This window comes from Syngnathus acus, chromosome 3, assembly GCF_901709675.1.
Source record: "Syngnathus acus chromosome 3, fSynAcu1.2, whole genome shotgun sequence".
In the NCBI taxonomy this organism is placed as follows: Eukaryota; Metazoa; Chordata; class Actinopteri; order Syngnathiformes; family Syngnathidae; genus Syngnathus; species Syngnathus acus.
The window spans coordinates 6,805,484-6,821,368 of NC_051089.1; the positions used below are offsets into that span (position 1 = coordinate 6,805,484).

Sequence of the window (15,885 nt, forward strand, 5' to 3'; positions counted from 1 at the left end):
CCCCTACGAGGGAAATTATGACTACAAAGCGGCCCGTGACAAAAACAAGTTTGACACCCCTGGTCTATAAGAACATATTTGTGGTGATTTTATCACATATTACAGTAATATGACCTCATGTTATCGAACCACTTATGATCTAAGAGAGATGTCGGAACTTAAAAATGAGCTTGTCCACTAAAGACACACAATGAATATAAAAAAAAAAGTCCCGAGCCTATTAAAGCTCAGCCAAACCATTTGGTACATACAGTACAGTATTGCCCTCAAATTGTATTGAAATAATTCTCACTATAAGTCTTTCTTCTTTCTTTCTCCCCCATTTGTTAGCACTACGTCTACAACCAGGATGTGGCTAGTGTCACTCTGGGAAATTACTCGTCTCGTAATTATTAGTGTCTGGGCAGAAGGAGATGTTTTATTGTAAAAGATTGCACCTTTCAAACAATAAAAGTCTGACTTACTGTAATAGACTACAGTTCAAATTACTTTTCAAAGAAGAACTTTCTTTTCAATAAGAATTGACTGCAGCAGGTACTTTCAAGTCTAATGGCTTGGAACATTTTGAGTGATGAGTGACCAGAGAAGCATTGGGTTAGGGAGCCCGTACTACTCGGACTAACTGTTGTAAAGCTTTCAGAAAGTCCAGCTGACTTCACTTTTCACCCAGGAGCATCTGAGACTTTTTTCCAAAGGGGATTAAATCTAATTGAAGGACCACACACCTGCATTATCTCTGCACTTTACTAGCAAGTATATATATTTTTTTATACTTTGTTGCATCTTCTTATCTTCACTCCCAGATACCAAAGTTCTACTTACTCGATGAATCTGCCCTTCAATGCACCAGCTGTGCTTTTCATCCCCTCCACCGTAAATCATCAGATACTCCTGGAAGCCATTCCCACCTGAAATCTCCTCAATCTGTCTTTCATCTCTCGCTTCCCTCAATCGCCCCATATCGTCCCTGGCTTCCTTCGTCCGTGGGAATGGCTCGAGTGAGAGTCAGCTACATGTGGAAGGAGTGCTGCTCCTCCTCATTTACTTACACTGCACATCTACACGGATGGACTTGATGGCAGCCACCCCCACCCCGTTGTCGGCTTTGCAGTAGTAGCGACCCCCCTGCACCCTCTGGATGCCTTCGATGCGCAACGTCTCATTGTAGATGGACGTCTCCTGGAATTTATCGGAGGCGCTGCCGGCTGTCTTCGTCCATCGTACCTGAGGAGAAGAATAGAAGACCTGTTTAGGCATTGTCACTCCAACCTGGACGAGATGAGCAGAAAGTCATGTGAACACAATCTAGTGATACAAAAACAGGCGGGATCAATATGAAATTATTAGTTTGTGTGACTTGTAGAGAGGAAATCATGGACACAGTGAGTGACACTAGGCACTGCAGCACTTGTGGCGTCCATGACGCTCATCTAGGACCATTCAGCATTGGAGACCAACTCTAAAAGGCTTTTCACGCTCGAATTACGCCATGAGGAGAAACAAAGCATTCCTTCCACTAATCCACTGCACAAACATCCACTCAGATACACGACAGCCTGTAAACTCAGCCTGGGTGACTTTTATTCTTACTGTGTGTTTGTGTGTGCATCCCATTAATCCCTATTAACCCCTCTATCAGTTATCAACCTCCGTGGCTATCAGTCATGTTCTGTTGAGGAGGTCAAAGAGGATAATGGGTAAAAGTCACTGCATGTACAGTGTGTGTGTGTGTGTGTGTGTGTGTGTGTATGGGTGTGTGTGTTAAAAAACTTGTGCCATATGGATTAGTGGATTATCAGGGGCCCATGCAAAAGCTGTGTGTCTGTTTATTCAGCTCTGTTTGTAGGAGGGATTTAGATCAGGCACTCTGCCATTGATCAAACTGGTCAAGGTGAGCAATGACCCAAACTCTGCTTGGCCATGCTTTGCTGACTCCACTTGTCATTTACCCTGAGTGTGCATGTGTGTCCCTTTGTGAAAGGCAAAGTGTTAAAGTAAAAAATGACAATTTTAAATTTGACACACAAAGTGAGGAGTGGTGTTAACAAGCCGGATGTAAATGAATGAATGGGGAAAAAAATCAACAAGGATTAAAAAATAAAGGACATGGTAGATGTAGACAATGAGCCCAACATGTAGTGGAGGTCTTTTGAGTTAAAGGGCCTGTGTGTATGTGTGTGTATAAGATCTTTTGTGTGTGTATGTGCAAGAAAGAGCAGGAATCAAAAAGCGTGCTCGACTGTAGTATCTAAAAAACGCGGCTGTCAGCTGTGTGACGGGCAGAGAAAAAGGTGCTGCGAGTTCCTTCACTGGGGAGGTGGATGAAGTGAAAATACAGCCGAGTGGTAAGGTGATAATGTGAATAAAAGAGATCTTGAATGTGATGCAGATGACAGGCAGCCGAGAGGGGAGATTTTGTCAGCCTGTGACACCGGCAGCTGAATGCCATCACCTGCATGTGCGCTCCTTACTTGCTTGCTTCAGTGTGTGTGTGTGTGTGTGTGTAAGTCTCTTGAGGATGGAGCCGTGTGGATATCTTCCAATGCTCCCCCCCTTCATCTCTTCAATGACTGGCAGCTTCTTTCTTCCAAAGTCTTCTTTTACAGCAAAGTCCAACTCTCACTTCGTATTAGATCTTGACTTGAAATACATTTCATTTGAATGCCGCACATCCCGATAGACAACCACATTTACATTTGTTGAGAGCCCCCCCTCCCCTTTTTTTCTTTTAGGGTGTCATGTGCAGTTCCCCTGGGAAATGACTTGACATAAAATGCGGTTTGAGTTCAGCTGTGTCATGCTGTCACTTGTAGATATGTTTCAATTTCAAAATGTCAGAAGAACATCAGAAGCTGCGGAAATGAGGGAATACTTTGTGTATGACAACATTTGGATGCCAGTCTGAATTAATACATCCTTGCTTCATTCTGTTCATCTTGGCAGGATAACTCTCATCTACTTTACCACAACAACCCACGTCCTCAGAAAAGCCTCCACTTCCAGGCCCAGAAGAACCTCACTCTGCTGGAGCAACATCCTGACACACCCAACCTGGCTCTGTGTGATTATTTTCTATTTTCCCCTAATTCAAGGCAAAGATAAAGATAGTGTGAGGAATCCATTCTGGACTTCTGAGAAAACAGTAGTGTCAGTATTAGATTTATTTGTGAGGGTTTGAATGTTTTTAAGAGAAGGTGGCTCCATTATGGCCACAATCAGAGTGCTCTGAAAAGAAATACATTAAAGCAGCAGGCATGTAAAATTCCCATTAGCGGTCATATTTTGTGCGGTCATTACTGGCAGTACGTTGAATAATGTACATTTGAAGAGCAACCATAATATTTCACATGATGCATAGTGGGCTGACTTTATATGCGCTATTATTTTAACTGACAATATAGCTTGTAAGATATGAAATCAATATTTTTCTTCTTCACTTTATTGTCAAGGTCTGATAGGTGAACATATCATGATTTATCACGGTCCTCGAGTAAACACAGCTTTAAAGATGTCCGTTTATTCTGGGTAGCTCTTATAAACTATGGATTATAATTGCTTGATGTTGAACAAAGAATGTCACAGTGGCCCTTACATCTTTCATTTTTTCTGTATGTGGCCTTTGGAGGAAAAGTTTGGACACCCCTAGTCTGCGCATAAGTATGGCTTCTCATATTTCATTTTATTCGTCTGTATTAGCCTCTGAAACGTACCTTTTATCATCTTTAGATGTCTGTCTCAATCTCTGAATCCCTGTGACATTCTGTCCTTACATGTAAAAATATCTTTCTGGCCATGCTCCGAAAAACACACACACACACGCACAGCTTCTTGCCTGCTGATCTGTCTGAGAGCCGCTCGCTTCTCTCATCAGAGTGACACATCACAACAGGATCCAGCAGATTTCACCCAGCTGCTGTCAGACTTCTTTGGCCCGCTGTCTAAAGTGTAAGCTGTCAGCACAACTAAACAACACCAGAGGCCTAAGCAATGAACTGCATTGACTGGAGTGCAGAAAAGGAAAGCAAACATGGCTTTGACATCACTTGCTAGCTGTCTCAATGACTTGGAAATTCTCACGCAAAAAGAAGTCGAAAGGACTATTGATGTTTGCTGCAGTGTAGCTTTCACGCTTTCTCGTACAAGTGCTTGTTCAGCTCATTCACCGCCGTGAATGTTTATATTTGTCCGATGGAATCCAAATTTTTACTGCCATCAACGAATATATTCGTCAAGTATGATTTTCAAAGGGTCGATGTGGAAGAGGGTATTTTATGTAAAACATTTTAAACCACTAATTACCACTAACGAACCCTTGCAACAGATCCATCACTTTTGGATTTGAGTAGAAGGTAAAATTTTGGAGAATCTCGGATTGTCGGCCATAAGGGATAAAAAATGCCAACAATTTTAGTCTAACATAGTTTGTTGTGTAAACAGAGGGTGTGTCACAATCAGTGTCACAAAAATTGTCAACATTATTTCAAGCCACACTCGAGTCATCCAGTGATTCAGCAATGGGGTCATCACGGGTTTCTTAGTTGTAGCGCTATAATTAAATTTTTATCTGACCTTCAAAAGGCCTTTCTCAGTCATGTTTTTTTTTTTACAGTTTGAGGCATCACAAAACAAAAAAAGATACTGAAATACTGAAATGTTTTTTCCCATTAAAAGGTTGTTACAAAAAAGTGTATTTTGGAACATAACATTGTTAAGGCTCAAAGTTACAAAACAGCCATCAGTCCATCAGACAGGAAATTTCCCTGACACGTCAACTAAAAAAACTCTTATTTGCTCCATTACAATGCTGACATGGTCCTTGCTTCTATGCAAGGTATTATAAAAGTCCAGGATATATCCACAAAGTCAAAGGGGTCCACAGGGGTCGAAAGGCTTGATCATCATTTAATCCGATTAGATACTTTAATTACATATCTGACAGCGTAATTAAAAGTCGTTAATCTAGCAAATAATTGCTATCCAGAACAAATAATGGATCAAAACCAGGATCAAAAAGCAAATCCACAGCTGACCAGTCGATTCCTTATCTTAATGTGCATCCAATTTCCAGTTTGTCTGTATTTTTTTTGGAATGATCCCTGTCGACTTTTCATGCATATGTTCAGTGTTATGAAACATTTGAAATTAAGCAATGTGAGACTTGAATCTGTTCCTTCTCTGACATCTTTCAAAGTACCAGTCGACTTTTCATGCATATGTTCAGTGTTATGTAACATTTGAAATTAAGCAATGTGAGACTTGAATCTGTTCCTTGTCTGACATCTTTCAAAGCACCAGCCCTCAGTAGCACTGTGGTTTCTTTGTGTGTTAAAAAGTTTGTAATCCTTTCTCCTCCCCCTCACTAACCCATGATGAGCTTTGCTATGCTCGTTGTCTACTCCTTCTTTTTATGCATTTGTTGATGTAACGCCAGCGGTGTCAACGATACACTGCTTTATCCATCCAGCTGGCTCACTCACCGTGAATAGGCTTAAGATGGTAATCCTGTTATCAGGGAATACTACTTGGCGCCAGCGCACTACCACACACAGATACAGAAACACACACACAGAGCCTCAGAAATGCACAGACCGTATAAAAGCACAGAGGCTGCATAATCTTCTCTGAGTGAAGTATGAGAGCGGCAAATGAACACAATCGCAAGTAGTCGAAGATATACTGCAATAAATTGCATTGAATGAATGAAGAGTTGTGGATTCAGCGGATACACGTTCAGGTGGTTGTTGATGAAGATGAGTGACAAAGGAGGGTTCAATTCTCCATGGAAATTCTCAGTGGCGGCGGGTTAGAGTTGAGCGTGGGGTCAGGAGATCTACAAGAGGGAGGTGTGCACCACTGTGGGAGTGGCCAAACTGGACTTCAATCAAGGCCAGTGAAAGTATCTATCTATCTATCTATCTATCTATCTATCCACCTGTGTTTCTAGAGGATGCTGATTGGTCCAAGATCAGCTTGAACCTTACCAAGGGGGGGATTTATGAAATGATAAATCGATATACTCTCAAATCCATCTTTTAAAGAGAGTAATACAACTTTGCCATGTAGGAGTAGAGGTGGGGCTGCACAGCGCTCAATAAAACTGACTCATTGATATTGAACACGCCTTCCTTCTCTTTAACCTTGTCATACGATATGAATGACTGCATTGGTCATTTCGCCAGAGTAATATGATTCCCAAGCTGTGATAACATTACAGGAAGCAGTGGAATCATCAGGTTTTAAGGATGGTGGAATGTCTTTACAGCAGATTGCCAACTTGAATTAAATTGCAATTATTACGATTTATTCTTACAATTTAATTTTCTTTGTATTTGTAAGTATGCCCGATATTTGGATGGATGGATGGATGGATGGATGGATGGATGGATGGATGGATGGATGGATGGATGGATGGATGGATGGATGGATGGATGGATGGATGGATGGATGGATGGATGGATGGATGGATGGATGGATGGATGGATGGATGGATGGATGGATGGATGGGCAGACAAAGTTGACAGCTGGTGAATGCACTTTTTCGACAATGGAGACTTTCTGTAATTTTAAAATGCCGTTCATGTTTGGCCTCAATATACCTCCTACAAAAAAGCCTTTTTTTTTTTTTTTTTTAACTTTGAAGCATCAACGTTCATACCGCATCTTTATTTTAACCTTAGAGAGCCCTGGTAGCCGACTTTCTTGCATTTGTGGTGATGTTTTTTCACTTAATCATTTATTTTTATTGCTTCAAAATCAACTTGATTTTGTTTTTGCCTCTCTGTGTATCAAGCAGTTAGCGATGGAGTTGCAACTCATTCTTTAACACCTTCACCAACACATTTTAAGAAGTTGTGCTCGCTATCTGTCAATTCAACATGAAGTGTGACATTTAAAAAAAAAAAAAAGTATATTTATAAAGTAGATGCAGTGCAAATTTTGTCTTTTAAAATCCCCCTATAATAATAATAATACAGAGACTGGAAGCTTGAGGAAAATAAATAATAACTGCATCTCGGCGTTAGAGATCAAAATTGATGGGAAAAAATATATCTATCTGTGTGGAGATTTTGAAGTCGGAATAGTAGAGTTCACAAGGTCTATCGACTAGAATGGCAGCTGGTGTCATACTTTTAACGAATATATTTAATGATCATACTTGGAACAAAGCACATAGGAACAGCATTGGTCACCGAGTTGAAAGACATTATTATCTAAACTCCAAGCAAATGTAACGTTCCTAAAAGACAAACAAGAGGCAGAATTTGTGTAATTGACTGAGGAAAAAAGACTTTGTCCACAAACCTAAATGGGTCCATTTAAGCTCAATAATGGTGAACTCTCACAAATAAATCCCGAGCAATTGTGAACAAGCTTTTTGTGTCCAAAACATGCAGCAGATGTTCCACCTTAGCCAGCTCTTGGAAGCACAGAACCCTGGCAGACCTTTTTTTTCCATTGACGTCACAAATGTATGTTTCCCAGTTCACGAGTTTGAAATAAATCCTCTGAGGTCGAACACGCAATGGTGAACATATTTGGAATTTTCTTTTGCCAGCCCACCTTCTCAACTTGGCTCCTTCCCCCGGCTTATTAGTCCTTTACACTGCGCATGATTCATCACAAGCACTTAAGTCTTTTAAAACTTGTTAATTATAGCTTTGCGTCTGCATAGCCGCTAAGGAGTCTGGTTCAGTTAGGTTCAGATCAATGAATTCTGACCAGGCTTGCATTTCCACTCTGGCCTGGTGATAGCTTCCTTTGCTACAAAAATAGCGTGACATCATTGTAAAACATCAGCAGGTCATTCACCATTTAATTAAACTAATAGGATAAATGCGACACAATGATGACGGTTTTTTTCTAGAAACATGAGAGATGGGGCACAACTTCCTCTCACCAACATAACCCACAGGAGTCTGAAATCACAGAAAAATATGCATTGTGCCAAATAAGAAGAACGTATTGACTGGTAAAAGCTTTTGTGATTTTATTTGGATATCATTAAGTAAAACATTAATCACTCTATCGTATTTTTCCCTCAGCTCAATGGACATAGTGCTGCTCCTCTTTGTGTTTGAGCCTTGGCCAACAGGGGGCAGTATAATACATGGAGCGGGTCGGAATTCGTCAATATTAGCACTTAGTTCCAAAACTTTATGCCTCAGTCTTGTGAAAGCCTCTTTAATGTCAACTATTATTATCTCCATGCCTCATCATCTCTTTGTCCGCCCCAGCATCCAGTCAAAGGTCAAGCTTATGACCTTGTCTGTGTCCAAGTCATGTGGCCACTCAGCAGCCGCGCAGCCTCACGCTGCCACCCAATCAGCCCGCCCTCGTCCTCGCCATCGATCGCCCTCCACTCACCCCTCAAGGACGGAAATCCAAACCCACATTCCAAACCTCCTCTGCCTCGCCACTTCACTCTTTTATGGTTAGCGCCACAGCTCAAGGTTGCAGTGACCAGCAGACCCATGAATAAATAATAAAGTGGCTAGGAATCACTTTCAGAAAAGCCATTTACTGTCCTATTGTGTTCTTCAAGAGGTGATGTGAGTGAGTGTCTCAGTGTGTGTGTGTGTGCATGTGTGTGTATAACAAGAGGTTGCTGAGTGCGACTAGAACGTTTAGTTAACTAAAAGCCTCGCAGGCCAGAGAGTTGACTTTAGTGATGCAAAAATCACCTCTGTGTTGACCTTGGGTGTTTTTCCTCTTTTTTTTCCACCTACTACAGCATTTCTTCTTTCCTACATGGTTTGTTTTTTCATCACTCTTTCTGGCCATGACCTCTTCGGCAGCTCCGTCTTCCCGTCCTCCATCCATCTCTTTCCACCTCCTGAGATTCATTGGAGCCTGCTTCTTTTCTTTCCCTCTTTTCATCTCCCATCTTTCTTTTCCTCCATTCTACCTTACCTTCCGTTGCTTTTCCCCTTGTTTGCTTTTTCTTTGGTTACTTTAGCATCATCAAGTAAGCTTTGTTGCGCCCTTTCAGTCATCAATCTTTCTTGTCTGCCTTTTAACTAATCCGTCATGTCTTTGTTTTTTCCCTTTTCATCGTGTCATTCTTTTTTCTTTCCTTTTTTGCATTTCACCATCCCTGACATTCTCTTTTTTTTGTTTCTTTTTTGCCGTCAATGACACTTAAGTGAGCAGTGATGTCATGACTTGATGTATTGACTGTTGCAGTTTGCCTCAAGTGAAGCACAGAGAGAGAAGTGACAGGAACTCTTCTAAAAGAACAAAAGTGGTCCAAAATGTTAAAAAAATCCCTCAACATAATATGAGGAGAGACAGAGAAGAGCATGAGGCAATCAACCAAAGTTTAAAGTAAGATAATATGTGAAACAAAAAGATGTGAGACCAAAAGGAGAAATGATCAGATTGCTCTGTGGGTGAGTTCTCTTTTCAATCCCATCCAGCTCGGGCAAAGGTAAACAATCGGCCCTGATAAAGGACTGGACAAATCCTCAATCAGCCTCATTCTGACCCAAGCGGCCTCACCTGCCTAAATGGGAGCCTCCCTCTGAGGGAAGAGTAAAAGCAAATAGAAATAGGCATTGATTGAAAAAGCACAAAAAAAAGACTCTTAATCAGGACATCTTATGATGGTAAATGAAGCCATTACACAAGGCAATTTGCTATTCTAAAGCCCAAGGATATGGATAAAAGATTCTGGAATGAAATGAAACCACTTATCTAATAAATTAACTACAACGCATGGCCTCTCATCAATAAATGCATTTCAATGTTGTCGGCACAAATTTGTTGGTGTATTGTCTCTCTGATGGCTGCATACAGAGAGAATTATGAGGACGCTCTTGATAAACTGGAATGCAGTCATAAATAATAAAGCAGCCAGAGTAGACTTTGAGCAGCCACAGGCAAATCCAAACTTCTGCTAAAAGGAGGAGAAAAAGACATCACAAGCTCAACTTTATGTAACTTTTGTGCTTGTTGACTGCAAAAATAGTTTTATTCTTTTTCATTTGATGCATCCTTTCATTGTATTATTTATACAATTTTTGTAAGGTTTCAATGGTTTTAAGATCAATGTTTTTTTCCCATTCTCATATTCAAGTCAACTAGCTAGTACACCATTACAAATGATTTGGAAATTGTTTATTAAGTAGATTAACACAATTTAATGATAGAATAAAGTGCTATTAGTCATCGCACTTTTATCAACTGTTTCACCTTATCATATTGATGAAGTTGATCAGCACTAGACTCATTCAGTATTTACGGAAAATCCCGTCTTTGGCCAATCAAAGACTGGAACAAGACCAAAATCTAACAATAATTACTAATTTCTAAACACTTATGTATTTTTATACTTAGGTGTTGTGTTGCAAGTTATTTCACATCTTCAGCTAAAAATATTTAAAAAATAAAAATAACATTTAATACATGCACTATTGAGAGCAAGTATGAATTGTTTATTTGGGAAAATATTCCATAAGCGACTGTAGCCAGAAGAAGAAAAAGGAAAAGAAGAAGAAGTAAGAAGGCAGGGGCTCAGGTGACACGGATCACATGATCAATACAGCTGATGGAGTGCAATGGAAAGGCAGTATGCCCAAAGGGAGACAACGGAGAACGCCGCAGTATGCTTATCCTACACACAACACTGGCACAGAGGTCAGCACAACTACTCATCACTTCTATTTTATAAGTTTCTTCTCTATAGGCCTTACGCACGATTCTATGTGGTGTAAAATGGATAAAAGTTGTCTTGTGGGTGTCAAGGTGCAACACACTGTATAATGCAAGAGATGGTAATGATCCGTCAAATACTCACTGGAAAAAATGACTATAGAAAAAGTTATATTTACTGCTGATGTGTGTGGAGTCAACTCAAGACTGTGAATTCTGCCATGACCTTTTTAGTTCTACTCCAAAAGTTATGTATATTTGTAAAATTTCAAAAATATTTGGTCTACTGGCTCCACAAAAGAATTAAAAACTGAATTAAAAATATATTACACAACTTGAATATTATTTGATTAACAAAAATAGCATTCAAAATATTTTTGAAAAATGTCAGAATATTTAAAAAATTAATTTGCTTTATTTCATTTTTTTGTACATTTTCTGTACCCTGTGCCAAAGTGATCAAGTGAAGATGTCATGTTTTCTGGTTCTATATATTCTACAGCAAGTATTAAAAAATATATACTATCTAGCTTTGCTTCCCCTCATCACATTTATGACTCCTTTTTGCTCCTTTCCTTGTTCCTCCTGTAATCTTGCATCATTCAATTTCAGCTATATTGCCCCAACCGTCTAATCTTTCCCAATCGTACGCTTTTTCATCCACGCGTGTGCTTGTTTTCACATTATTATCAAGTATCAGCAATTGCTCGTCCTGACACACGTGTGAAATTAACAAGCTGTTTGCACCTTACTTGGCTTCACGCTGGATTTTACACATTGTGAGAACAAGAAACTAAATGCAGTTATAAAAGCAATAATAAAAATGTCTATTTTTCTCCCCTGTGGTTACCTACAGTACATTATCTCCCGATATTGTTTTATCAGCTTATATGTGGAAAATTTAATCATCCGGTTTCATTTTCGCTACCCCCAAGGTTTCCCTGTCTGGAAACATATCCGTGCATGCATAAACAATGTAAGGCTTGTAGTGATGCGCATATATACCAAAATAAAAAGCTGTCATGATGATGTAGAGCAGTTCTGCACGATTGCAAACAACAACGACAATAATGGTCATATTGTTCAATTCATCCATCATCAAAATTGAGCATTTTCTTTGTAAAGGCAGATTTTTAGTGTGGTGTGAAACTGCAAAATTTATAGTGGCTTACGTATGTACTAAAAAACCCAAAAATAAAGTAGAAAAGTATTAACTGGTTTAAAATACCTTAAGAAGGGAGCAAGATCTTTTTTTCTTTTTCAAGCTAGAGTGATATTATATCTTGCAAAGGCCATTGTTGTGTGTTGTATAAAATTGTGGTCAGATTTATTTTTATGTGTTTGAAATCTCATTCAATGAATTGTCCTTATTCATATTTTCCAGAGCGGCCAGATTTCTATCTATGCAGTGACTTCCTGTTCTATGGTTAGCATCACATTTTTGTTTAAGTCGGAAGGATTTTTTATTATTTTTTTTTACTTATGAGACATATTTGCTCCAAATCATATAAAATGGATCTTTTTGAGTTCCCCCGTAATGTAAAGCATTACCAAAACCACACTACAACTCTACACAACTGACAGCAAATTTCCTTCCATCTCTCGACACCTCCAAGGAAATAAACCCGTGTTTTTCCTTTTTGTTTTCACAATAGTTATTATTCCCGCGCTTCGAAAAGCGAAATAAATCTTACGAAATTGAAGAAGGCAAGAGGGCCTGTAGTGCACGCACTTTGTACATATAAACACAAACAGAAGAAGAACAAGGAGTAAACACACAAGCACTGTTTTATTCATGTTGATGTGATGCTAGTGGACATGCACCCGTGAGGAACACTGCTTTTCTCACCTAACACACACCCACACAAAGCACACAATCCTTCTGTAAGCTCCACTCACACGCGCACACACACACACACACACACACACACACCCTTACAGCCCAGAGTTCAGCACAGGACACCAGATGTTTCCAACATCTATTTGCTCTTGGTCCTAATTTGGCCCCCAGAAAAGCAGGTTGTTATTGTTTTCTTCCCCTTTTAACACCAGTGGTTTGTTTGTCACGAGGCGATTTTCACAGATTCTTCACTAAACTTAGTCGACGTGTGTAGCACGCACCGTGGCAGGAAGCGTTTAAACCTGAGGGCAGTTTCTAAAAAAATAAATAAATCTGACACACTAACATTTTGAAGTCGGTTTGCTCCAGAGAGGGAACACCAAACAATTTTTTTCCAATTAGAATTCCCTCAGGAAAGAAAAGGCTGTGACAAAAATCGGCATTCAAGCAACACTTTTGGGATGGATTAGAAAGTCATCTGTTGCCGGGGGCAGTGTGTCTGAGGGTGTTAATTGTTGTGTTGCTGAGTCATATATGTGTGAAAGAGTTTCCTGCTTCATCAGAGGATGTTAGTATGACGTACTTTAAAGAGGTCGAGAACATCGCGTTGTTTCCGACAAAAAATTCCATCTAGTATTTTTCTTATGTTCAGAATCACATGTGAGATGACGATAGATGAATGTAGGCAAAGAAGGAAACCATAAAGTTTTTCTTTTGCCTTGGCTTTTTTATCTTTCATAACTGTGAAAACTTCACAGTGAACATCAATCCATGTGGATTCTGTGCTTCTCCACTTTTTCTCCAGAGTCTAACACCTTGATTTCCAAATCAAATGCAAACTTTAAAGTGGTTTCCAGACCTTCATGCTTCTGTCTGCTTTAAAGTTGACTTGATCTGATCTTAATTTTGTTATAGAACTTGATCACAGATTCCAAAGGCGGCTTCAATGGGCGTTACAGTGCTTGATTGGCCAAGAAACTGCTGACCTGAGCCCCAAGAAAAATCTATGAGGTGCTGTCAAGAGGAAGATGAGAGACACTGCGTCGACCCAACAATGCAGACGACCCGAAGGCCGCTAACAAAGCAACCTGGGTTTCCACTACACCTGCAACGTCGCAGGCTGGTTGCCTCTATGCCACATTGATCGTTTTTGATTGGCCTTACGTGATATTCAAATTTTCTGAGGTTCTTGATTTTAGGTTTGGGTCTATTTTCCACTTTCCGAATCATGCAAGTCGTCAAAAGAATCACATTTTTGTATTCCATTAATCCATATAAAGAATACGAATCCCAAAGGCGTACAAGAACGAGGGAAACTATAAGTGGGTGTTTTGTTGTGCTTGTAACGTTTACTACAGTCTCTACTGAGAGCCATCCTGGGAAAGAAGCCAGCATGTGCGACCCATAAAGCCGCTGCGTAAATTCATTTGTTCTTCTTCACTTCTCGCCAGATTGGCTTTAAAAAGTGCAGGGCACGTTTTAAGTCAAGCGACAAAGTGAATGGAAAGAATCTTGTCGGAAGGATTTGCTTTTGTCTCAACTGCTTTTGGTTGTGTACAAACACAGAGGATGACGAATGGAAATGCTTTGTGGTTGCATTGAAACCAAAAGAGATGGAAAAGGGAGCTAGGGATGCGCCGATAAATTCAAAATAAATATGAGAATTCCATCCAGACTGGGGCATTAATGTTTCCGCAACATATCTCATATGCTCATATCTCCGAGGTGATGTTTGTCCCTAAAGCTACACAAGGTGCTAATGCATCCTAACAAAAGCAAAGTCCTCATCGGTCCTCAAGCATTACTGTAATTCCTAATGGAAAACATTTGCCAAAATTTGAAACCCTTACTTATTATTAGAAGGCTTCCCAAGAAGACAGGCAATGTGTGTAACCATCCCAAACAAGAAGCAGATGCAAAATCTCACCTGCGGTCTTGGGTGTCCTTTCACGATGCATTGAAGCACAAGAGTGTCTCCCTCTTTGATGGTGTAGATCCTCTCACTGATGTTATCGTCCTTGACGTTGCACGCGGCACCCGAGTGCACAATCTGGGCGTTGGCAGGAGCTTTGGTGCGTGCACAGGTGGCGAGACAGACAGACCATAAGAAGAAGGGGGGAGAAAAAGCAGATTATGTAATCAGTCAAATCTCGGAAACGCGATAAAGGTCAGGAACTTTATTTGAACATGGATACTTTATCAATACATGTAGAAAACACCCAAAAATGGACTAAAATTTTCAAGGCAAGATGATTTTTAAAGTCTAAATAAGTAACTAGTTGTATTTTTATGCACTGCTCTGATTACTACCATTAGGACGATCAGTGCTAGCTGTGTAGGCAGTGTGAGGTAATTAGAACACCAAAGGAGATGAATTGGCATCACCATGGTAATGGCAGAGACATGCAAAGAAAATGATTTGTAATAATACATTTGTTGTCAGACATAAATATCACAAACATTCAAACAGATCCAAAATCGTTTTTTTTTTCTCAGCTATGCAACACGTACATTCCTGTGCATGGTGATTTTTAAATGGAATTCATGACTAATGTATCCCCCAAAGGCTCGCAGTGACCTATGAAGAGCCTTGGCTTGTGAGCAATTAGCATAAACTGTCCTCACTCCCCCTGTGACGATGGGAGACAGAAGAGCGGAGTGGGTAGCAAACCAGCGGGCGAGGAGGGAAAAAGGCCAGAGAGGAGCGTTAAACCCTCGGGAGAGTCGCGGGAGTCGGGACAGCACAATGATGTGATTAGAATCGATTCACGCGGAGAACAAATCCACACAGTGTTCAACAATTGTTAGCACTGAACAGACAGCGTGTGAGTGGGCGGCCTGTTCACCTCAAGTTCAAATCATGTCAGGTAATGTCACAGCTCATCTCAAGTTCAACATTTGAGTTCATGCTTCTGCTTTTCTAACTGGGAAACAGTCGAAACACAAAAACCAAGAAAAAAACCTCTTTAATCGACAAGTGGGTCTTGTTTTGTTTTTTTATAAGTGGCTGTTTGGTTCAAGGACTTCCCTGATGATTACACAGCAGAACCCAGAGGTTGGATTCCTTGTTAGAAGGGCAGTTTAGTAGAAGTTAGTGTAGGAGGGAGGGTAAAGCTTAGCATGCCCTGTGTACACATGATCATGCTCATAGAATTTAGAGTCTCAGCATCCAAAGGATCCCACAATTGAAATTGTGTGCTTGATCTAGGAGGAGTGTGTGGGAATAGGTTCAGAAGACAGGGAGCTGATATAAATGGTGAATAATTGTCTGCTTATCGCTGATTGGCGTGTCTGCATTAGTTTGCCTCTCCGGAGAGGCGAGGTCGGAGAGAGCAGCTTCTCTGTCTGCTACCGCCTCTGGCAGCTTGGCAGTTTCGGCTGTCTGATCGGAGAAA

At 40.3% G+C, this 15,885-nt stretch overlaps 1 protein-coding gene across 5 annotated transcripts in view; it reads right to left on the reverse strand.

Annotated features, from left to right (window-relative positions):
• The window catches only part of LOC119120235 (MAM domain-containing glycosylphosphatidylinositol anchor protein 1), a 96,719-nt gene that overhangs the window by 53,365 nt on the left and 27,469 nt on the right, over nt 1–15,885 (reverse strand). For all 5 annotated transcript variants that reach the window (XM_037246952.1, XM_037246951.1, XM_037246948.1 and 2 more), the window contains 2 exons: nt 14,418–14,557; nt 1,050–1,224 (listed from right to left, as the gene is read on the reverse strand). In XM_037246952.1, coding sequence (XP_037102847.1) covers nt 1,050–1,224; nt 14,418–14,557 — 315 coding nt within the window. The remainder of the gene's footprint in view (nt 1–1,049; nt 1,225–14,417; nt 14,558–15,885) is intronic.